General features: G+C 38.7%; 2 protein-coding genes across 2 annotated transcripts; one reads left to right on the top strand and one right to left on the bottom strand.

Annotated features, from left to right (window-relative positions):
• The first annotated feature begins 398 nt into the window (after nt 1–398).
• xgb (x globin) lies at nt 399–20,471 on the top strand. The gene is made up of 5 exons (XM_053633294.1): nt 399–789; nt 14,742–14,849; nt 17,465–17,585; nt 17,758–17,838; nt 19,829–20,471. Exons 1-5 carry the CDS (start codon nt 623–625, stop codon nt 19,952–19,954), a joined length of 603 nt encoding a protein of 200 aa, XP_053489269.1. The 5' UTR covers nt 399–622; the 3' UTR covers nt 19,955–20,471.
• On the bottom strand, nt 19,192–24,370 carry srp14 (signal recognition particle 14). The gene is made up of 5 exons (XM_053633295.1): nt 24,265–24,370; nt 22,675–22,747; nt 21,816–21,928; nt 21,604–21,636; nt 19,192–20,954 (listed from the first exon to the last, which is right to left on the bottom strand). The coding sequence occupies exons 1-5, from the start codon at nt 24,286–24,288 to the stop codon at nt 20,865–20,867; spliced, it is 333 nt and encodes a 110-aa protein (XP_053489270.1). The 5' UTR covers nt 24,289–24,370; the 3' UTR covers nt 19,192–20,864.
• Nucleotides 24,371–25,607: the final 1,237 nt, after the last annotated feature.

Here is a 25,607-nt window from a genome sequence, read left to right as displayed (position 1 = left end):
TATGAATACCAGCTAAGTATTAACAATCTGTTCACTCATTCTGTCAATTTATATAATGACCTGCAGTATTAATAAAGATCATTTCCATTATGAAGGATGTATGTGGGTAAGTTAACCCAATTTATAGGTTATAATATAAGGCAATTTGCTACATTTTTATTTTGTGTGTGTGTGTGTATGTATGTGTATGTATGTATATATATATATATATATATATATATATATATATATATATATATATATATATATATATATGCACTAATCCTTAAACAAAATCACACACATGCATAAATTCATCATTATGAAAACATTAGTTATATTACTTATTTGTGGACCTTGTAGTAAAGTATGTCAGTTAAGTATAGTGTTGTTGTCTGCTTGGTGTTTACATTGTGCCAGACTCCTCCCACACTAATGATGCAGGCTGCTCAGCTTCTCCTTAGAGCTCGTGCGCGTTTGGAGAGATGATGGCTAGCTATGAAGCGCTGCTGCTAGTCCATGTACAGTAGAGATTACTGTATCGGTTTCGTCGCACATTCCGTACAACTCAAAGAAACAAGAGCCATAGTTGCCTCCCGCGCAGTTCCTAACGGTGTTGTAGCGTTTTGACAGGTTGTTCAGGATGGGTTGTGCTATCTCAGGGTTGGGTTTGGCGCCCAAGAACACAACTGAAGCCGCGAGTGAAGACGACGCGCCGCATCTCACCAGCGAGCACATCGCTATGATCAAGGAGTCGTGGAAAGTTATTCAGGAGGATATTGCCAAAGTTGGGATCATCGTGTTTGTCAGGTGAGAGGGTACAAGTTCTTCAGAAAATGCTCGTTCTCACATAAGAAACAAAGAATAAAATGTATACAAACCCAACAGGTTATTGTCGGCTAATACACAAACATTCATCTGACCTGTTTTCTGCTGTAAGTTCTAGATGTTTCTCTGACAGGAATTCCTCAGACACTGGGTTTAATGGCAAAACAGTTTTGTTATCCATGGATACTTCCATGATCATTTCAAAGATGCCAGTGTCAGATCAAACCACTTTATAACTTTTTATGGGGTTGGAAAGAGCTTTCTCCTGAGGAGTGTTTTGGAGGTTTTGGAACAGCGAGGTTGTATATTCAATTCAGTTCAATTCAGTTTTATTTATAGCCTCCATTCAGAGTCATTCCATCTCATGGGGTCCAATACATGTCGCTTGACCATTTTCCCCTGAGTGATTACCTCTATGTATTGGCATTGCAATACGGCCATCTTTGAGACATGATGGCAAACAACTTTTGGTTATACAGCTGTTTACATAAATCTCAATATCTCAGCTCAGGATGATCCTAGCTCCTTGGAACAAATTCTGATCTCTAGAGCACATGACAATGCACATGATCATATATAAACACTTAGCACATTCCTGTTCCTTAGACTTAGTACTTAAGTCCAATTGTAATGCTTTAGATTGCTCACGGGTCCACCTTAAGGGTCAATCTATAATGGGAAGGGTTCGAGTCAACGTCTGAATTCTTATAGCGGGTAACTGCATGTACCTTGTAATGTGCTCTAGAGATCACATTTTGTTCCAAGGCGTTCGGACCATCCGGAAGCGAGATATTGAGGTTTAACCTTGTAAACAGCTGTAGAACCAAAATTTGTTGTGTGCGATGACACAAAGATGGTCGCTGTACTTAAACCAAGTGGGGGGGAGACCCTGGTGATTTTGCAATGCCAATACATAGAGGTAATCACACAAAAAAAATCTGAAAAATTAAAAATGGTCAAGCAACCAAGTTTACAATTATTGGACAGCTTGAGACTGACTGACGCTTTAGCAATTTATTTTCAGCAATTTTCAGACATAGCAGCTTCCGCCCTCATCTGCGTGACACCAGATATAATATGTGAATATAAATCATTACGCGTCTACAATTTTATATTATAGAGTCATGCAGTACAAAGTGTGTTGGAAAGATCTTCAGTATAAGCATCAGTTATTTTGGATACATTTTGTGATATATACATATACATATACTGTATATTCGTTACCTATCACCAGTGTAAGGATTATTCTTCACATACCTGTCTGGTATTGTAGCTAGGAAACATTGTACCTATATAGACTACTCAGTGTACGTGTTTGTTTGAGATTTGCACTGCCCAGGGGAGTCAGCTGAAAATTAGACCACTGAATGATCACTGAAATATTAAAATAAGCTTTCCTTCTTATTGGCACGGACCCAATATGGACTTATATTAAACTGTGCTGTAATCCACTGCTTGGGGTTTCTCTTGTTGTATCGTCATGAAACAGAGTACATGGGAGGAATGTTATGATTTACCTTGATATTGTCTGTTCGGTGAATTATATTCAGTTCATTTACATTCTGAACTTCCACGATGTTTAGATTGCTAAATAATCAAATTGAAGTCTGAATTGTTGTCTCTCTATGGCCCCTTTCGGGCCACTAATATTAAAAAGTAAATCCTTATATATATATATATTTCACTATGCACTGCTATGTTCGAGAGTGACTTTTACAGTCACTCTCTCTGTCAGCTATTAACAACAACAATATGATTCTTACACTGTCAGTATTTGTGTTTCAGCCAGCTATTAACAACAACATTATGGAAAAGCTGTTCTGAAAAATATATTTCTAAGAAAGGATACCACTCTTACACGGTCAGAATGTAGAAACAATGAATGGATTTTATCTTTGTGTTTCATTTTGGTTTTTGTATTCATACTGTGATACATGGAAGTGAATAACGAGAAACTTTGTGAAGCTAGGGGTGTTGTGGTTTGAAAGTAATAGTTAGGGGGTCCTTATTCCAAATTTGATTTATCAAATCATTCCAATCACTGGGAGGGAAAGATAACAATCATCTGGCAGAGAGAGAGAGAGAGAGAGAGAGAGAGAGAGACTGATTGACTGATTGACTGACTATCATTACATGGTTGAGATTAGTACAGTCAAAGACAAACAAGATTCCACAAGGAAAATCCATTCTCATATCTGTAATCATGATCAAATAGTCTTTGTTCATTTTTAGGAAAGAACTAATTTCTCAGAAATGAGAAACCTCTCATATGTTTGTAACCCTGATTGTCCAAAAAGAGGGGAATGAGACGTATCGCACAAACCCAACATAACTCTGGCAAATGGTTACACTATTGTAAGTTACCCAGGGCTGCACACCTGTGTACCCCTACATAAATCAGAAAAACGTTATACTTTGGTCTGAGGTCTTGTTCTCAATATTGAAATAGTGAGTGAGTGTAGTCGCACCTAAGGGGGTGGCAGCATGGTCCTAACCTCACTAACAAATATGACAGCACCAGGGGTCTCATTTTCTACCACTAGTTTACATGCAAAACTACGCGTACGCACAGTTGAAAAAAGGGTCATCAGTTAAAAGATTATTATTAGCTCCTGTCCTACTCATTGTCATTCATATCAATAGAATTGACAGTAATCACCGACCTTACGGACTAACAAGGTCCAGAGAGGTGACACCGATAAAAATGTAAAATAATATAAAAGGCACATGTAAAGATTGATTTGGATGATGCCTTGTGTGATGATTTGGCACACACAGCTTTCTTCAGGGAACATGTTTTTCCGAACCACACGAACAGCTTTGCTGAGAGTTGTGAATGGCTCATCAGTCAAGTGCCTTGATTTGGTCTGGCATTTCCCATCCGACTACAAGCTGGATAATGGCACGTCTTACATGCATTCATATCACTCCTGCCGCAATACATACAGTACATGTGCAATACACAATACATTTCCAAATACAGCAGCAGACACAAGTTTTCTAAATGTTATTGTGGCAATAGATTGCACACAAGTAGAGAAACCATTTCTTAGACAAGTGCCAAATAAACCACTGACAGTAACGAAGTCGAGTGAAATAAAAATGAAGTTCATCTTCTTTAACCTTTTGACCTGCTCCATTTAAAATGCTCAGTAGCCTGTTCATGGCGATACTTCTTGTGATAATATGGAAGTTGTTTACCATATTTGGTGAGTTGGGGTTGTTTCTTTATACAAATAGGTATGGCTGTGTATGAGCAGAGGACTTTAGTCGAAGGTGATCAATCCTACACATTCTAGACATGTGATGAATGCTAATGCCTTGTGGTGGTTCTTATGCGCAGATTTAGAACATGTCCTATGCACACTTTGATAAATGAGACACTTCAGGTTTTAGTTCATTAATATTATGGCCCTGTCTGAACCAACAAACCAGTGCCAAAGCACCACCTGAAAAGTGCAACACTGCCAGAATAACAGATAACCACGCAGGGAGACCAACAGTGCAAAAGGGCTATAGGGCACTTAAGATTAAAAGGCTAACATGGGAAAAAGCATAGATAAGCACCTCGTAATTTAGGGGTTTAAAGTGCATAAGACCTCAAAAGCTGGACATAACATTAAACAAATCACTTCTATAAACCTCTTAAAGATTTCAGTCTATGAAAGTGTATTTCTGTGTGTCCACCCAGTATTTGCATGTAAACGTTCTATCAAACATAAACAGCTGATCACATTTTTTCAATTTCCAATTGAACTTTTAAACCTCAAAACTCCTAGAAAACACTCCAATTTTCTAGAGTACAGTCTTGAACAAGTTCAATTTGTGATACCTCAAGGATCTCAGTTGGGGTTCTGTCCACCGCATCGAAAATGACCAGCAAATTCCACAAAGATACCACTTATGCTTTTGAGTAGACAAAGAAGATTTGTTATCTTATAGTATACCCCGGAGAGACCTCTTCAGTTAGAGCATGACAGGTAGAGATAGCCTTGAAACACACCTTAAATGCACCAAAGTAACTCATAAGACTGTAGATTTTCCTAAAGGTCACCCTTGTACTCTTAATAGTTTCAATAACTTCCACATTGAGATTTAATGATGAAGATACCAATTCATTGACTATGGGTGGCACAGTGATACAGTGACTCGATCCTGAGCTCAGGTTATTTGGAGTTTTGATTGGAGAACCCAGAAGAAATGGACATGAGGAGAACAGTTTCCTCCCACCTCCAGAAAACATGGAGGTAGGCAGATCAGCCACTCTAAATTGTTTTTAGGTGTGAATGTGTGTGTGCATAGGGTGTTGCGATGGACTGTTGTCCCATCCAGGGTGTATTCACAACTTACGCCCAGCTTTCCACAGGATAAAGCAGATATTGAAGATGAATAATTGAATGAATATCACTGGGTGTTATTGTTAAGGATTGCTTAACAAGATCAAGATCAGCTCCAGATCAAGGCACCAGAAACACATCGGGAAAAAGGGGTGTAACCAAGTCACACAGTGTCTCTACCACTCACAGAAAAACACAGAGAACCAGCTGCAGCCAAGATGCAGAAGCATCATGTGTTTTTGTTTCCTATTCAGAGCATGTTTTCTGCTCCTTTGCTGACAACACTCAACAGAGAAGAACCTGCCAGAAGAACATTCATGATTGTATTTATGTTTTGTGATTGTCTTTTTGTTGTTTTTCAGACATTATCAAGTTGTGGGTTTTTTGTTGTTGTTTTTTTTGTTGTTCAGGCCTGAGCTTGAGCCGAGGAGTTTTCTAGCTTTGGTGTTCCATGTCCACTGGAATTTTGTGCAACAGCTGGCCAATTTCTGTGTGTTGCTTTCATCGATGGCAAAGAAGTCTACACTGTTCTGCTTCTTCGTGCTGTTTGACACCATTTGTCTGAGTTGTCTCAGGGCTGCTAGACCTTCTGTGTCATGATGTGCTTGTGCTCAATTTGTCTGGGATTTTATACAGCTCTGCAGCACTACAGATCCATGGCATGGTGATTGCAACAATTGTGCCTGGTGTCATTCTAGTAGCGTGAGCGTTTTGGGCCGTGGCCAGAGTTTATTATTAGTGGGAGGCCAACAAGGTCACTGCATTTTAATTACATATGCTATAATTTTAGAAGGACTTTGCTAGTCAGTCTGTTTTTTTGTTTTTGTTTATTTACTCCAAATGTTTTCTTTGTGTTTTTCATTTTGTTTTTCCCCAAAATTGTAATGCCAACTTTGGGTATGAGAAAGGTGCTAAAATGCACATGACAGGGTTTGCTTGTTGTTGGCCAAAAGGTACCTAGGGGACTCTCGAGCCCTGACAAAGAAGGTTCTATGGTATGAAACCACGATTGGACTTGTTACATCTTGCTATTTCAATCTCTAATGTGATGGTGAAGCATGGTGGTGGCAGTATCAGGATAGAACAAAAGATGTACAAAAAGATGCTTAAGGAAATTCTACTCAAGAGCACTCAGGACCTCAGATTAGAGCAAAGATTCAGTTTTCAAAGCAGCAATGACTCAAAACACAACCAAGACAATGCAGGAGTAGCTTCGGGGCAAGTCTGGGAATCTGGAGAGACCAGAAAACAGCAATACAGCAGTGCTCACAATCCAACATGAAAGAGTTCTGCAAAGAGGAATGGTTGGAGATCCACAAATCCAGGTGTCCCAAGCTTGTATCATAATACCGAAGAAGATTTAAGGCTGTGATTGCTGGCAAGGTGTTTCAACAAAGTATTGAAAAAATGCTTTTCTGAGTAGATGTGTAATTGCGATATTTAAAGGTTTTACATTTTTAATACATTTACAAAACTTTGTGACCTACTTTTTCCTTATGAGGATAATAAGATGTAATAAGACACTTTCTGCTGGGGGGGAGGGGGCATGAAAAAGACATAGAATCATTTGTACTTCTTGAAAATGGACTGCAAACAAGCCCCTGACACCTGTGTAACACCGGAGCTTCCCTTTGGATTCATTTTCATTGGATTTTATTGCTTTTCAAATGAAATGACACAAAGATAATAACTATAGCCAGGTCTTACCTTGTGATAGTTTGTTGTTCATTTATATAACAGCACTTTTCCAATGGGTGAGAAACACGCACCTTCAGATGCGTCACGCTTGCGTATAATAATGCTTGCTTGGTGTGTTTACAGATGAATTGTGATATTTGCTGCTGCAGCACATACTGATAGGGAAGGAATGCATGAGGAATGAATAGAAAAATGTGGTGTTTGCAGTCATGTAAAGAGAGAACGTAATCGGGAACGCCAAACCAAAATGACTTGGACTTGAAGACAGAGACTCGTGAAAAACACAAGTCAAGTCTCGAGTCGGTTGTTCACGAGGTCAAGTCGCAAGTATTTTTATTTTTGGCGACTTAAGTGCGACTCGAGTCCAAGTCGCAGACTCCAGTTTCCATCTCTGGCTTATGGTATCTGAACTGCTCGTACAGAAATATACACATGTATGTCTTATATTATAATGAAGTAGACTGAAATCCAGACATTTCTCATCCAGTCAAAGCTTTCCATGGCTATTAAACAGTGCTTTGCTCCATGGAAAGGTTTCACTTGACACTGCCCTGCTGCAGCTTACACATGCTTACGTATATATGTCAAAGAAGGGTCATTATAGCATAACAGGAAAGGGAGATAGTGTGACCAGAATACATTGTAGTATACACTTGTGGATGGTGTACTTAGTTTAGCTCATGTACAGTAGATGCAAAAAAAAAAAAAAAAAAAATCTCTTCCCATAACTTGTGAAAAGATCCTTAAAGCTCACGACCGGCTTGATAAATCTTCTCACTACAAAATGTGGAAAAGTCCAAGGGGGTGAACACTTGCAAAATACCACCCCCCAAAAAAAAATTTAAAAAATGAACACTTTTAAATAGAACTGTTGATGTGTTATTGGTCTACTAAACTGATTTTTCTTTGGTCCGGCCCAGCTAGGCATCACAGGCGTGTAAAGATACATGGAATCTTTACTATGTACAAACTAAACCCAGTGTGCTTTGATATGGTAATATCTGGTTAATTCGGAAAGAAATCAATGTCTTATAAATACAGTAAAATGAATTGTTGTTATGAACCTGTGTTTTTGAAAACGTGAACTAATAAAGAATTGATGGGACACAGAATAGCAGGTGTAGGTTCAAAAACATTACAATTGTAGCACCATAATTATTTAAGACTTAAAGCTCCTGCTCCCATTTTATTTAATTTTTTTGATTACACTGTAGCTAAAAGAGACAGGTTTGTTATAGTTCAACAGTCAGTGGTTAATGATTATCTAGTATATTGGTATGTATGGTATATATTGGTATTCTAGTCATTCTCATATATAAACAAATTTTGATTCCCATTGATGGACAGAGCAGGTCACCTAATGGGTCTTGAAACAACACAGTAGTTTCTTAGTCCTTTAAGCTCCATTCTAGGTTTTCCTTGCCTTCCTAAAGTATGGATATCTACAAAGATGCCCTGTGATTGTCAAAATATATATATATTAAAAAAATAGAACGAATAGTCTCTTTTTCTGGCACTAGTCATATTTGCTCAAATTTCTGTTCACCTAGCTGTGCATCATTCCTACTTTTCTGACCACATTATTGTCTGATACTAACACTTGAGCTTCTTGCTTGATTTGCCATATTTCTCTCATCTTCCTTTACACGCTGATGCTTCCTGTACTTTTAGGGACTTCTGAGTCCGACATTGTCTCCTTCATTTCCTTTTACGCCCATCTCTCTGCTTCATTAGTTTCTTTTTGCATCACCATATCCTGTTCCTCTCTTGAATTCCTTGCATCCATCTGGAAACTGCCTCCTTTCAAACTTCCCTTGATCAAGCTAAGTTCAACCTCATCATTCTTGCAGTTCTGACTTTGTCAACTCCCTGATGCCCTAAACTCAAATGTCTTCCCCACCTAGGCACCCTGATTTCATAGTTCACTTGCTCTATCAGTCCCCCCTCCAAAACTGAATAAAGTCTGCCTAATGTAACTTTAGGGCCGGCTTCTCCTCTGATACCACTTGAACAAACATTGTGAGCTGTTTGTTTGTTTGTTTCAGTGGTTTCTACAGTGGTCCTCTCTGTGAGCCAGACTCTTTCATCATAGCTGCACTTTGGAGTCAACCAAATGTGAACTGATGTAATAGGAAAAAACTGCTCCATCAATCTCTCCCCTTGTGCCATTTCTTTGTCATCTTTCTTGGTATTCAGTACAGCATCCTCAGAGTCTTGTATATTCCAGGTAGCTATAGCTGACTTGCTCTCTGATTCAAAACATTGGCACCTCAAACACAGTTGTTCCCAACACCAAGTTCCAAGTTCTCCCCCTAAGCAGTTTTCCTCCCAAGCAATCAGATTTGCATAGCATCCTCCACATCATGGCAAAGGATTTTGGATCACACCATCCCAAATCTCAGGCTCTTCCCAAGTACGACACAGAAACATCCAGCTGAAATTCAAGACCTCAGAAAAGCACACGCACATGAATTTAATGTCTTGGAGAACTGTTTTCTGCCATAGAGTTCCCTCTGTTCTTAGAGCACCACATTTTTTAAAATCAGTTTTTTAATATTGATCGAGATTGATGTTTTCTGTGCTAATATTTCTCTCTAATAGCTAGAATTGCCAATACATTTGCCGTAACTGGCAGATAAGAGACACTGTTTTGTGTGTATTGTTTATGAATGTTTAATTACTAAGCATGCCTGTCAATACCTTTAGGGAACATTCAACATTAGAAATGGTTTGAAATATAATTTTCTCAAAAATTAATCCCTGTTGTATCCAACCAGCTTTTTAATTATATTCTCCATTCTGGGAGTAATATATTCTGTGTGAATGTAATATGACACTAGTACTTGGGGTCTTTTAAAAAATATTATTAAGGGACCTGAGTGTGTAAGATAGCTTTTTGAAAATTATCAATGTTGTTGCTGCCGGGATTCATTGCAGATGAGGCCTTTGTCACAGTTGGGTCTAGAATGCTTTAATAAAAATTCTGTATATGTAATTATGAGTATGGCCTACAGTCAACTCCAGAATTAATGGTGATGTTCAAGAGAATGTGCAGTAAAGACTATAACATTACACATAATTAAATTTCCTACAACTGACAATCATTTCAGTCATAATTGTTCTCATTTTTGAGTAAATTTTGCCACGTATGGTTTTGAGAGAAATAATCTATTAGTGTCAATATTTGTCATCCTTGAAAAAAAGGAAGAAAAAAAAGAAAGATTTTTTGGAAGACCTGTCTGGAAGGCAGTACACAAAATGCATCTTCTGGAATCTGTTTCAAGAAACTCAAATCCCTTGAATCTTTAGTTGAATTAGCCCAATCCCACACCTGCTGATTTGTCTGTTCAAAAAAAAAAAAAAAAAAAAAAAAAAAAAACAAGATAATGTTTTACAATGGATAGGCTCCAGAGATTGGATTGTGAAAATAGCAAGCGTGACATTTTCTTGCATGTTACATTGATCACCGATTATTTGTATGCTTCTAAGGTTTGCTATTTTATACTTAATGAATAGTATTTCATCATATATGCTATGTAAAAATGCAGTCAATAACCATAGTAATAAAAATATGTAGGTACATTATAGGTATTATACAGGCCCTCCAGGATTTAGCAATTTCGCGAAAGCAGAAATGAATGCAAAATCAAGGAAAAGCCACAATATTCGCAGGAGCTTGCAATTTTTCAAAATTACCACAGAATTTCCGCAGATCTGGGGAAAGACGCACCATGTGACGTCATCACAATGCACATTCAGCCAAATCCTTCTTCGATTCACGTGCGTGAATGAATTGGCGGAATCACAATAGCACGAAATTGTTTTGCACAGTCCTTTGCAGTCATGTTTGTTGGTATATGAGACCTTTTAGCTGTAATCAAGTAATTTTCTGCAAAAAAAAAAAAAAGCACAAAAACTCTTAAAAACTTTTGAAAAAAGCTGCAGCAAAATCAAGCATTTTTGGCCACAACAATCACAATAAAACTGAAATCCTGCACAGACTGATTATAATACTTTAGCAGATTATATTTTTGGATATATTTATATCCATTTGGCATAGAGCATTACAATCAGTTGAACCTCTGTCAGTAAAATGTTCAATAAAACCTTGTGACATTTGTTTTCTTCACTGATTACACGGGATTGGATTCACCACTTGCTTCCAAATAGCTACTGCATAGAAATCTGGCTCTATTTCGCTCTACTTCGACTGCCATTTTGCACATTAGTTTCAGAGAGTAAGTTATAAATACAGATTTATTCATCATGCTATCCCTCAAATCCAATTTTTTTTAACCAGATCTTTTTTCGTTTTTTTATCACTGGAACTACAATTGAAATTGTGTTGTAGGCATCAATCATCATCATATTTGTGGGGAAAAGAGAGAGAGAAGAGCAATGTCCTGTTCATACAAGGAATACAAGCCCCCGCACCCGCTGTAAAATGTGGGGCAAGAATATAAAGAAGTGTGAAATGTTTTTGTATTGAGAAAATAGTCCAACATTCTCCTAGTGTTCTTCAGCATTATAGGAAAAGGCAGAGTCTCTCGAGGGGAGAGCAGGACACTGACTTTAAATTCATTAATTCACAGTTACAAGCACAGCAGCACATGTGAAGAGACTTGAGGATTAGCACTTTGCATCTCTCATAGTTGCCTCACATGTCAGTGAGGTCAAGTAGCTCGTGCCCAACTTGCAGGTTCATCAGTCACAAAAACTGGAAATTATTTAACGTTTCATGAGTAACAGTCTCAACATGGACAAACAGCATTAACAAAGAGGAACAGTGGTTGCAGTCGAAGCTCATTGACAGGGACACTTTACTTTTAGCGCCCGTAGCAACTATCCTGTACACACAAAAACAACCACATAAGTGAATGAGCTCCTCTGTGACAAGGCTGGAATTCATAACGAGGCTGCCATTAGGTAACATTTCATATCAAAGGTCAATGACCGAATATATGTGAAGGTTGTGTGAGCAGCACAAAACATGGACCCCTGAGCAATGGAAACATTATTATGGTCTGATGAGTCAATTTCAGTATAGTTCCAACAACAGGATGGATTTGTGTTTGGAAAAGCCAAAGGATGCTTTAAAACCACAATGTCTACTGCCAACTGTTAGGTACGCTTGGGGACTCATAATGGCATGGACAGGCATCTGTAGAATTGATTATTACTGGAATTGCCTTGTTTGCTGGCTGTTATATAACCACGTAAAGCAATCCAAATGGGATCTAATGTCCCAATACATAAAAATAAATAAATTATTCTAGTGGTTTGATAAACACCAGGATGAGGTCTTCCATGACCTCCGCAGTCACCAAATTTAAACATCAGTAAATCTTTGTGGGATGTTCTGGAGCACAGACTACAAAGCAGATATACACCTCCCTCATCCCTCAAAGAACTGGAAGATGATCCAACATCCCACCACAAGTGATTCAGGACTAGCATATTCTTATGGATGTTATGGTGTTCTGTTTTGTTGTTTAACCTTTTAGGGTATTGCAAAAAAATAAAAAATAAAATGCACTACTTACAAAATTGTTTTAAACATAAAACTTTTTGTTAATTCACAAAAATAAAGCTATACATTATCCTCTTACATTAAAACTCATTAAACAATTAAATATCATCGCGTGAGCTGTTCATTGTTGCTCATTTTCATGATGAGGGCCAATAATTTGTCTGTGTTGTCTGGATATAATCAATAACACTCGGTAGTTCACTTGGTAGTTGTACATAGCTGTATACGTAAATTCAAAGCAGACAAATAGTGCCTACAGTGACAGGAAATAAGAATTCTGACACTTATGTTTTTGGTGTTTAATATATTTTGAGTGCAGTATATACATATTTACACACATTATGTCTTTTGACTCTGAACATATAAACCAAAACTGGGAGGAAAAAACGTTATAGGGAAAAAAAAGTATTCAGATATCACAAATTACCAACATTAGTACTCTGTTGTAAAGCCGTTGAGACATCTATGGTAAAACGTAATTCGCTTTGTACAGCATAGTGGTTGAATTTTGGCCCGTTCCTCTTGGCAAATTGTCTTCAGATGCTCAAGGTTACGAGTTTCACAATTTCAAACTCCTAAATAAATTCTCAATGGCATTCAAGCCAAGAGATTGGCTAGGCAGTGCAAAGCCTTTTTGAGTTATTTTGGCTTTATGTTTGGGGTCATTGTCTTGTTAAAATCGTATCCCCAGATCAGCCAATAAGCTTTCAGCAGGAATTTGACAGGGCAAACATTGAGCTATTTTCATCAAACCTGAGGTCCCCATAATAATTCATACAGTCTCACTCAACTTGGCCTCTGAGGGATTCTTTTCATGCTTTTACACCTATTTTACAAAAGATATGCTTGTTTTTAAGGGGTATAATGAAGCTTCTTTTTAGTTTCCTTACATTCGAAGCAGTTGCCTTTTAGACCATTTAGCTCTACCCACTCACATTTCTGATAATTTGCCTAATATGCACATTTCTGCACCTCAATAATAATCAAAACACTTTTTTTGTTTTAAAAAGCAGAGGACTTTTGTGTTGAGGGTACATTGCTGTGAAAAAGTATTTGCCCCATTCTGATTTTCAGTCCGTTAGTTGAAACTCAAGCGCAACTGGATTATGCAGCAAGACAATGATCCAAAGCATAGAAGTAAGTCCTAGTCCTAGAACAGGAGTGTCCAATCTTATCCGGAAAGGGCCGGTGTGGGTGCAGGGTTTCATTCCAACCAATCAGAAGCCACACCTGAGTCTATTGAAAGCCAAGATCAACTGATTAAACAGCTGGAATCAGGTGTGGCTCCTGATTGGTTGGAATGAAAACCTGCACCCACACCGGCCCTTTCCGGATAAGATTGGACACCCCTGTCCTAGAAGTAAGTGAAAGAATGACCACCAGTTATCGGAAGCGTTTGGTTGCAGTTATTGCTGCTAAAGCTGGCACAACCAGATTTTAAGGGGACAGTTAGTTTTTCACATGGGTGGTAGGTGTTGGATAACTTTTTTGCTTCAATAAAAAAATAATAAAAACTGTTGTTTGTTTACTGAGGTTTCCTTTGTTTTATGTTGTATTCTGTTTGAAGGTCTAGAACTATTTAGTATGAGATGTACACAACAACAGAATAAATGAAACACTTTCACAGCACTGTAGGAATGGGAATGATTGCACTGTAGTTCGTTGCTTATTGTTCTCTGTGCAAGTGTTGGTCCTGCTTCTTTCAGGTCATCCTGCAACTCTTTTTGAGTGACTGCTGACTTCTCTCTTACCTTCTTTATCATTAGGGTTTACCTGGCCTGGGAGGACCAGTTGTGGTTCTATGAACTTTCCAACTGCATATTATCAAGCCAGTTATACCAGCAAGGATGTTTAAAGTCTTTGCTATGGCTCTGTAGCATTTTCCATTGAAGTGTTGTTTAATAATGTTGGCCATGAGAACTTAAGACAGCTCCTTAACCTTCATCATGATTGCTACTTCTTGTGTGAAATCTTCCCGACCAGTGGCAATACTTTTCTAATGACACCAGGTTCAAAACATGAGAACATTGTTTTGCAGTATTTATATCTAGAACTTTATATCTAGAATTTTATATACTGTATATTTAATTGTAATATAGTGTCTGAATACTTTTTCCCTCCCAATGTAGTTTTTTAAAAATATCTTTGTTTATAAATGCTTATAAATACATACTTTTTTGTTCATATTTAAGTACACCGTTAAAAGACATGATATGAAGTGGATATATGCACTGGAAGAATATTAAATAACAAAAAGAAAAATGTCCAAACAATTATTTTCCTTCATTGTAAGTGAGAGGGCTCCCTGAGGTCCAGTGCCTCATATATCATACGTGTTCCTGGAATCTGTTTTGTTGTCTTGGCAACAGGTTGTTCGAGACTCATCCAGAGTGCAAAGATGTCTTCTTCCTGTTCCGTGATGTCGAGGACCTGGAAAGGCTGCGCACTAGCAAGGAGCTGCGAGCCCATGGTCTCCGGTCAGTGCTCTGTTTGAAAGGAACCTCTTGCCTACTCTCCCCTTCCCAGCTTCCTAGTAGTCCAAAAATCCAGAAGTGAAATATTTACAGCACTGTCAAGTAACTAAATATTAACAGTTAGAACAGGGTTGCTAGAATGAGGAACAGGCTTGCTATGAGAAAAGCAGCTAAACCACGGAAGAGTAAATGTAACACTGAAACTGAGCTGAATAAAGTATGAGTGCACACTCTTAGAAAATCATCTTTCAAATGAGCATTTATTCACTAGACAGGTGCTTTTTTTTATTAAAAAAAAAAAATCCAAAACAACTTAAATCTGCTTAAATGTAGTTTTGTATAGACGTTCGCTTCACCTTTAAGAGCCCAGCAGTGGCTCTCTCTGGGACTCACAAACTTCCCCAGTCACTAAGGTCAGAAGCATAACCACTGATCTAGTACAATGACAAAGTTCATTGACAAAGTTTTACCTATATTTAGGATAACCTAAATATCTTTATTTATACATGGGAGTACATGTGCAGTGTCACTAAACCCCAGATTTGGATCCAGGCTGATGTGATGTGATTGTATAGGGTGTCCCAAAAGTCTCCATACATAGGGGAAATTAACACTTATTAGTAAAACATCTTCCAAATTTCATACTTTGTTTATATTCTAATATATATATATATATATATATATATATATATATATATATATATATATATATATATATATATATATATATATATATATATATATATATAGCTTTTAAGAATGCCTTTGACAAAAAAAGAACAGATTAAAATCATTCTCATGGTTGTATTGGGAAGCTGCAAGGTCGCGATGGACTTAAACAGGAAACATGGCGAGCACATCACACACGACACTGTTGCCAAACTTATTAACAAATTTAAAAAGACTGGAAGTGTCACAGACCGACCGAGAAGTAGACGTTCACGACCATCCACTGACGACGGCGAGACCGACATGGTGCTGGCAAACAAGCAACTATATATATATATATATATATATATATATATATATATATATATATATATATATATATATATATATATATATGGAGACTTTTGGGACACCCTGTACATGGTTCACTCCTAGCAGATTTAATCGTGCTAATTAATCTGGACCGCCACACTGTGGTATGGTTTAGTATGTCAGAGGTCTGACTGTAAAGGACACACACAGTGGATATAGAAACACTGTTGTTGTTTTTTGCATCACAAAACCCTGCAATTTTAACAGGGGTGTGTAGCCTTTTTCTATCCGCTGTATTTAAATACATATTAGTACAGAAATGCACTGAAAGAACTAATCATCATATTATGACATTATGATGTAATGTAATTTACAGTACAAATGTAATATATAACAAATTTTAGATCTGTAGTGTGCAAACTAGAACATGGCTCTCTGGCATATCCCAGAACTCCTACATATAATAGTTTTATAATGTTTTCAAATGCTAAGAGAGTCCTTAAATGAAATTCAATTTCTTTGTAGGACGGAAGTACTCTGTAACTTATTACAGGTTAGTGTCAAAGAAATTACCTTTAATGCCTTCATCTGCACACCAGAGCTACAGACACTTCCCAGAACTCCGGAGGATGGCAAATGGCTTTAAATAACAGGCACGAGGAACCTGTCATTAGACTTTTATTACTGTTGTGTCTTGTCCTCGGTGTGGTGCGTACAGGCTGTGAGAATTCCATTTCACATCAATCAACTGTTGATAACAATGGGGCCCTGAACCTTGGAGATTGTATCCGAGTAAACTATTTGAAATGAACAGTAATTAACAGTGAGTGGCTGATGATTCACCATTAAAGTGCAAGAAACTCAAATCGATATGCCAAATGGCTACTGATGCAAACGGTTCTGTCTCCTCTCCATCAGCAGCAGATTGCATCACTTGGTTGCATTCTTAAGAGCCATTTATATCATGTGTCCTACTGGTGCTGCTGAGAGGAGAGTGAGCAGGATCCCTGTGCGCAAGTGACGAGTGGCTCTTCAACCTCACTCATGGACATTGCGTGAAAATACCACACGGCCAACGGTGAACGTGGCTATTATACCTATTATTTGTGTCTCAATAATTAGGCACTAACACTCGACTATCTCCAGTGTGCGTGTAGATGAGCAGGGTTGCTAAGGTGCCAGCTCTGTTTCCAGTCCAGTCGCAGTTTAAACCTACTCACTGCACCATGAACACGACTGTAACGGTGTCAAATTGTGTTTGTATTAAGGCCCCCATTCTGAAAAGGCAGGGGTAGCTTAGCGGTTAAGGCTCTGGGTTACTGAGCGGAAGGTCGGGGGTTCAAGCCCAGCACTGCCAAGCTGCCACTGTTGGGCCCTTGAACAAGGCCCTTAACCTCTCTGCTCCTGGGGTGCTGTATCATGGTTGACCCCAACTTCCTGACAGGCTTGGGTATGCGAAGAAAATAATTTCACTGTGCTTTACTGTATATGTGAATATCATTATTCCTCACTCAAAGTGGGTTCGTTAAAGCGGGGAAAACACTAAAATGTGAAGGAAGGTACTCCAGGAACCTATGCTGTGGCATATAATTTTCTCTAGCCAACAGGTTGTATTTTGTTTTGTCTTTTTTGAACAGAGTGATGTCTTTCATTGAGAAGAGTGTGGCCAGGCTTGATCAGTTAGAGCGGCTGGACTCGCTGGCTGTTGAGCTTGGGAGAAGCCACTACCGCTACTACGCACCTCCTAAATACTACGGGGTGAGAGAATAAAATTGACTTTTGTACTTCTGCCTGTGACCAGCAGGTGTCCCGCTTTTACTAAGAGTTTTCTCTATCAAAAAGTGTCAATGAGAATAAGCTAGGTATATACAGGCCATTTTTAATCTGGTAAGCGTCGACTGAATGGATTAAGTGTGGTTTGTGTTCCCAGTATGTAGGAACAGAGTTCATCTGCGCAGTCCGGCCAATTCTGAAAGAAAAATGGACCCCTGAACTAGAGAAGGCATGGAAGGTGAGTGCAGATAAAGAGGTCCAAGAAGTTATCTGATTAGTTCTGAATTAAGTTGCTCATTAACTTGTGTTACAAGGGAATGGAAGATTGTCTTGTAGAAATACTCCTCCCTCTTTGTAATATTACAATCTGGAACTAAAATTGATTGTGATTATATAATAGTTTCACACAAAACAGCCCATAAAAATAAGGTTCGGGGAAAAACCAATGCAGTTTGCAAAAATTTTTTACAAAAAAAAAGTATTCAACCATGTTGCTGTGAAACCTCTAAATTAGTTCTGGTGCATCAAAGGTCACACAATTAATTGAAACATCCTGCAGAGTACCATTAAATCTGTTAATTAAAAAAAAATTAAAGAATTTGGTAGAGCCACAACTCTTCCTATTGGAGGCCATCCAACAGAAGCAACCAAAAGACCATGGGTAAAGCAGAAAGAACTGGAGGGATCCACAGGTCAGATGGGAGAAGCTGTTCACATGACAACCATAAACCAGACACTCCACAGAGCTGGACCAAAACTTTTTGGTCTTGGCACAAAGCACTACGTTTGGCAGAAACCCAATACTGCTTATCACCATCAGAACACTGCTCAAAAGTGAAACATGGCAGTGGTAGCATCATGTGAGGATGCTTCTCATCAGCAGCAACAGGGAAACAGTAAGATGAACGGAAACAAATACAGGGCAATCCTAGAAGAAAACCTGTTCTAGTCTGCAAAAGACTTCACACTGGGTTACAAATTCACCTTCCAGCAGGATAATGATGACTCTTAGCATGCTGCCAAAGCTACAGTGGAATGGTTCAATACCAAGAACCTGAACGAACTAGTCAAACACCAGAAATCAATCTGAGTGAGAATCTGTGGCAAGACTCTGAAAACTGCTGAACAGCAGATGATCTCCATCCAATCTGACTGAGTCTGACTAAGTTTGCCAAGAATGGGCAAAAAAATAAAAATAATTATAATAACCAGATTTGCAAAGCTGTTAAGAATTGCAGCTGTAATTACAACCAAAGGTGGTTTTTAATCAAGTAGAGAAGCAGGGGACTGAAAGCTTGGGAAACCAGCAAATTCTTCCTTTAATTAACCTCTGTGTCACAATAAAATATATTTCCTTCAACTGTTTGGTTTATTGTGTAAATTAAATGGTAAAATTCATAGTTCATTTCAGTTACAGGTCATAACGCTACAAAATGTGGGAAAGGTGTATGATAATTGGTCCAAAGGGCCAATCACTGAGCATCATACAAATGCATTGTGTGTGACACAGTCAGATCCATAAGTATTGGGTTATTGACAATTTTAGCCATCTACCACAGGTTATAGTCATTAAATGAATATGAGCTCTAAGTGCAGACTTTCAGTTTTAATTGGAGGGTAGTTGCAGTGCTGTGAAAGAGTGCTCCTGACTTCTTGTGTATCTCTCATGCTGAATAGTTTTAGATCTTCAAAATAAATACAACATAACAAAAAGGCAACCTGAGTAAACACAATACACAAATTTTTTTTTTTAATGAAGCAAAAAAAAAAAAAAAAAAAAAAAAGTTGTCAAATACCCATCACCCATGTGAAAAACTAATTGCCCCCTTAAACTTAAATTCTGCTTGTGCCGACTTTAGCATCAAAAACTGCAACCAAACACTCCTGATAACTGGAGATCAGTCTTTAATTTTCTTCTAGGACTTCCTCAGGTTACCTTTGTTTTACCTTAGATTTTGTTTTAATTTCGGAAACAATTTACTATGGAGGTATACACAAACAAAATAAGGGGCAAATACTTTTTCACAGCACTGTACATGCAAACCAGGTGAACTGTGTTAGGCAGCTTAAATAATCTGTCAATGTCCAGAGAGTTCTGGACTTCACTGTTCATCTGTCTACAGCTTCAGTAATTTTGAACATCATGTAAAAAATAGAAGTGATTATTACCACTGAACTGAAGAATATGCACCAGGTACAGAGGTCATTTTCTTGTATCTGCTTTCCAGACTCTGTTCCAGTACGTGACTTGGCTGATGCGACAGGGTTACAACGAAGAGGAAGAGGAAGCCAAGCGAAACAACACAGTCGGCTCGAGCAGAGAGCGGCCCGACAAGCGAAACACAGCGCTTTAAAACTTCAGCTTTAGTTTTCTTGTTTTATGTTCCTTAGTTGTGTATATAGTGGTGTAATTTACTGATTTTACATTGCTTAATATTTCTTTGAATATCAAATAAGAAAAACTTCTGTTCTGGGCAGTGATAACAGCAAAACAAGTTAAACAAAAACAGGCCCTACTGAAGGGTAAATTAGCCTGACAAGTATTACACAGAAAAAGCCTCAGCCAGTGCTGGACTGGGACACTGTTTATTTCGAACTCAGAATAAGTTAACCGCTCATCTAAACATTGTGATACTTGCTCATTGCACTGTTTGGGCCAACAAGTGAAACAATAACTCTAAACCTAGAAATCCACTGTGCTGCATGGTTTTGTGCCAAAATGCATGGAAGGGAGGGGGGAGATGGGGGAAAAAAAAAAAAGTGTGTCATAAAGGCACGAACATTGATTGGGACAAAATAACTATGGTGGACTCAAGTAATAAACATAGAAGTATCTTTCAGAATTAAAAAAATGTATATACTCCTCTGAAGTCAAAAACAAATCTGTACACTAATGGATGTAAATCCTGGACAATCATGGTGAACTTCCATCATAAGGAGCAGAGACTGGGCAATCTTTTACGATGCATTTAAAAATTGAGAAGAAAAAAAAAAAAAAAAAAAATATGGCACCACCAAATTATACCCGATGATTGTAGCAAAAATCTCGACCAACCGAACAGTTTCGAACAAGGAAGATGTCAAGATAATATTCGGGCAGAGAAAACGACCTCCACTCCTCCGGTGGCTGTAGAGTGCCACACAGCAACAGCGTGAAGGAAAGGTTGTTGAGGTCAGGACACAGGTGAGTACTGGAGGTCACTGAAGGTGGTCTTTCTGAATAAACAGCTCCTCTCTCTCTCTCCTTGATATTTTTTTTTTAAATCACTGTGTAGCTTTAGTCTTCTTGCTTTTACTCTTCTTGTCTTTCTTCTTCAAGCCATCCATGTGTGCTCTCAATAAATTGGAGTACGCCTGAGCAAGAAAAAAAAAAAAAAAACAAACCAAAAGAGAGCAAGCTTTTTAAGAGTCTGACTGAGTAACATTATAACCAAATGTAATACGTATTAGTCGCATATTAGTCAGCTTGATTGGATTTCTGTTTTCAAATGCAATACTCAAAACTGCTTTAAAATCCTGTTGTACACAGTTGATAAAAACATACTGCAACCCACATACTACAAGTGTGTTTTGCTTCCATTAAGGAAAAGGAGAAAAAGACATCGTTGCTTGATATTGATGCATAAAAGGCTTGCTAAGTGATGCAATAAATAAAAAATAAATAAACAGAATTAAAAAGAATTCTTGCATTTTGTATATTGTGTGAAGTAGGCTACACATGTTTGTAGTTCGTCATTACCGAATAAAATAAAACCCATTAGAATTCTTAGATTTCCACCGTAATCTTAGTTAGATCAATCACAGGAGAAGAGACAGAGACAAAACATTTTCCAAATATTGGATGGAGCATACATGACTTATAGCCCCTCTGTATTTTCTCCTTAGAGTTGGATTTTAAACACGTGAAGGCCATGACTCAGACGTCAAGCACCAAAAACCCATCTATTATCTCTTAACATGGAAGCAAACCAATGGGAAACCTGAAACATGAGGAAATACTTACCATCTGAAATTTTATTACTTCTTTAGTGCTGACCTGGAAAAAATAAATAAATAAAGAGACGTGTCTAAAACGCATGTTATATATTAAATAAATCAATAACATCAGTCGCCGTTCAATCTTGCATAAGCATGCACACAGTTCCCTTTCCCATCTCTTTCACACCATGTGATTAATGTGCACTAATTTAGGGTTTCAACCTCAGTTAAACTCACCACTGTGCTAATTTTCTTCTTGCCATCTGATGCCCTGATGAGACATTTATTGTCAGCTGGGTCAAATGTCTCTGGATGGCCTTTCCTCGGCACTGGCTTTGTCCTCCCGTCGTCTGAAAATAAACAGATGGAGAAGTCTGATGATTATAGATTTGCTTACTGACGTCTTGGTCTGTGTATTAAACCGGTTCATTTTGTGAGGAACACAAGAGCACCGTCTGACTGATTCCTAAATGGCCTCAAAACCAACAGACACATCGCGGCCTATACGTTTATTTGAAAGCGAATGCTTGCATACCTTTAGGACACAATAGAGACAAATTAATGTAATTTAGTGTGGTGTTTTTCCACGGATATATCTGTGGAATATATCTGTATAACACGTATCAAAATATTACATTTTTTTTTTAAATGTGTGTACTCTTAATGGTGGGAAAACCCCCCACAAATATAGAAACGAAGATGCACGCTTCTAAACTGATATGTAAAATAAATAATCTCCAATAAATTGCACGCCCGAGTGGCGCAGTGGTGCAGTAGGTATCGTTGCTGATTCACAGCTCCAGGGTCTCTGGTTCAGTCCTGAGTTTGGGTTCCGGTCTGTGCGAGTTTTCTCCTAAAAACATGCTGGCCGGTGGACTGGCTACACTAAAGTGCCTCACACTACCTAAATTGTGTTAAGGAGTGTGCATGAATGTAACCCTGACCCCTGTGCATCTCTTCTGAATGGTTTTTGCATCATTTTAGTTGTAATATTTGCCCCACATTCACCCTGACACATCCGTCATACGGCGCCATCTTCGGCTCGGACCTGGAGACGAGAGGATGGAGGCAAAACTCGTCAGTTTTTCGCACTTACATTTCTTTAAGGTGATCACCACACTGCCGCTGGTCCTGCACTTCTGGAAGAGGCGTGTGAGTTCAGTGAGAAACTGCAGGAGAGCCAAGAGACAGAGCATCAGAATAACGCCAAGTCATAGTAAATAACGGCTCAAATGCTACACAACTCAACTGCCACAATGCATACACAGCAGCTATCAAACTCACAGCAGAACAAAACTAAACTAACTATATATTTTTGCCTAAGCAACACTGCACAGATTTATTTTTTGGTCTTTGACAGTCACAAATACTAATGATATAAAGCTTTGATGGAAAACTTTATTTCATTAAGTATTTTTTATAAGAAATAAAAACAGAATCAGGGATTTATTCTTTTGGTTTCCAGTCAATCATGCGGCAGCAGCACACTGTGTAAAATTATGCAGATACAGGTCAAGACCTTCAGATCAAATCAAACATCAGAAAGAAGAAGAAGAAAAAAAATTGTGAACTCTGCGACTTTGATTGTGGCATAAATGTTAGTTCCAGATGGGCTGGTTTGAGTATTTCAGAAACTGCTGATCTCCTGGGAATTGCGCACACACACACACACACGAAACAGTCTCGAGTTTACACAGAATGGTACGAAAAGCAGAAAACACAGAACGAGCGACATTTCTGTAGGTGGAAACGCCTTGTTGATAAGAGACGTCACAGGAAAATGGCCCGATTGGTTTGAGGAAGGATACAGTAACTCAAATAATCACGCTTTACAACCGTGGTGAGCAGAAAAGCATCTCGGAAACATCACACCTTGAGGTGGATGGGCTACAACAGCAGAAGACCACATCACGTTCCACTCCTGTCAGTCAAGAACGAGAATCTGAGGTGATCATGGGCACAAACTCACTGAAACTGGACAGCTGAAGATTAGGGGGAGAAAAAAAACAAAGTCACCTGGTCTTTTTCCACTCTTCAACTGTCCAGGAGTGGAACCCGATGTGGTCTCCTGCTGTTGTAGGACATCCACCTCAAGGTGTGATGTTTCTGAGATGCTTTTCTGCTCACCACAGTGGTAAAGAGTGATTATTTGAGTTACTATAGACTTCCTGGCAGCTCAGACCAGTCTGGTCATTCTGAAATACTCAAACCAGCCCATATGGCACCAACAAACCATGGCACAAAGATCATACGTTTTCCCCATTCTGGTGTTTAATGTGAATATTAACTGAAGCTCTTGCCTGTGTAGGTGTTCCTATTAAATTGGACAGTGAATGTAGGTGTTTATTCAAAATCTGTTTATTCATATACTCAAACCTCGAGCACCTAGAGAAGTTGATTAAGTAGCGCAAACACGGTAAAGAGAAGGTTAAAGTAAGGTTAAATCTCTGAGCTGTGTGTGTGTGTGTGTGTGTGTGTGTGTGAGATGAAGAAAGAGTATTTATATTAAGCTGAAATGAAACCACTGGAGCGCATTAACGCTAAGCGGACAGCTAGCTTACTGCTAACTCAGCTGAGCTTTCAGTGCACTCCGCACTGGACTTCCTAGTGTTAAATAAACATATAAAATTATAATTAACACAAAATTAACTATATTTTTAAAAAATGAGATTCAGGTTATTCTTACCGCGTCGTTTTCTAACAGCACCATGGTGTACCTGACAAACGGAGCCGCTCACTGAAAGCCGAACAGCTCCACTGAATGCCCACGTCGCGTTCACAGTTCCGCTGGTAGCCCCGCCCCTTAAACCTTTCCTACAGAGGACTGGATTATAAAATCAGTACTGCCCCCTGCCGGCGCCCTCCAGACATGTTACCACGAGTAAATAAAGGTTCTAGGTGCTTTCTCCAGACCCCTTTAACTGTAAAATAAATCACAGGCACACCCTCAGCACAGATTTATTTTATGAACCTAATCCAACTACTCAAATATTACGCTCAATTTTTAAAATTCTTACCACCTGTGTGGAGTTTTTCTTTAATCCAAAAACATGCAAATAGGAGAACTGGCTTTGCTAAATTGCCCTCAAGGTTTGTATGAGTGTATATGTGAGTGAGTGTGTGTGTGAGAGAGAGAGAGAGAGAGAGAGTGTGTGTGTGTGTGTGAGAGAGAGAGTGAGAGAGAGAGAGAGAGAGAGAGTGTGTGTGAGAGAGAGAGTGTGAGAGAGTGAGAGAGTGTGAGAGAGAGTGTGTGTGAAAGAAAGTGTGAGAGTGTGTGTGAGAGTGTGAGTGAGAGAGTGTGTGTGAGTGTGTGAGAGAGAGTGTGTGAGAGAGTGAGAGAGAGAGTGTGAGAGAGTGAGAGAGAGTGTGTGTGAAAGAAAGTGTGAGAGTGTGTGAGAGAGAGTGTGTGTGTGTGAGAGTGTGAGTGAGAGAGAGTGTGTGAGAGTGTGTGTGTGTGAGAGAGAGTGTGTGAGAGAGTGAGAGAGTGTGTGTGTGAGAGAGTGAGAGTGTGTGTGTGAGAGTGTGTGAGCGAGAGAGTGTGTGAGTGTGTGTGAGAGAGAGAGTGACTGCGTTTACACGGACAACAATAATCCACTCTTAATCTAATTAAGACCATAATTTGATTAAGAAACTACCATGTAAACAGCAACCTTAATCTAATTATGGTCATAATCTAATTAAACTCTAATCGAATTAAGACATGTGGAGAATTCCTGTTTTAGTCGCATTATGGACGTGTATTACAGACATGTAAACACCTTAATCACATTATGAACAACGTGTGAGTTTTCACCGCATTTTGCGACAGGACACGACCACACAAGGCAGTTTTACGTTTTACGGCAAACGAGAGTTCGGCTGCATCCCAAACCGCATACTTGCCTACTATAGGCCTGTAGTGGGGAAAAATACATGTATCTCGGCTACTATACAATAGGTAAGTACACGTTTGAGACGCAGCCCACGGCTTCAAGCAGTCGTCTATTAGCACGTACAGCATGACAAATAATTAACTGCACTTAAAGCGTT

The sequence above is a fragment of the Ictalurus furcatus genome, chromosome 9, assembly GCF_023375685.1.
Source record: "Ictalurus furcatus strain D&B chromosome 9, Billie_1.0, whole genome shotgun sequence".
Lineage (NCBI taxonomy): Eukaryota > Metazoa > Chordata > Actinopteri > Siluriformes > Ictaluridae > Ictalurus > Ictalurus furcatus.
The sequence above is the reverse complement of the archived record's forward strand: the minus strand, read 5'-3'. Positions and strand labels throughout refer to the sequence as shown.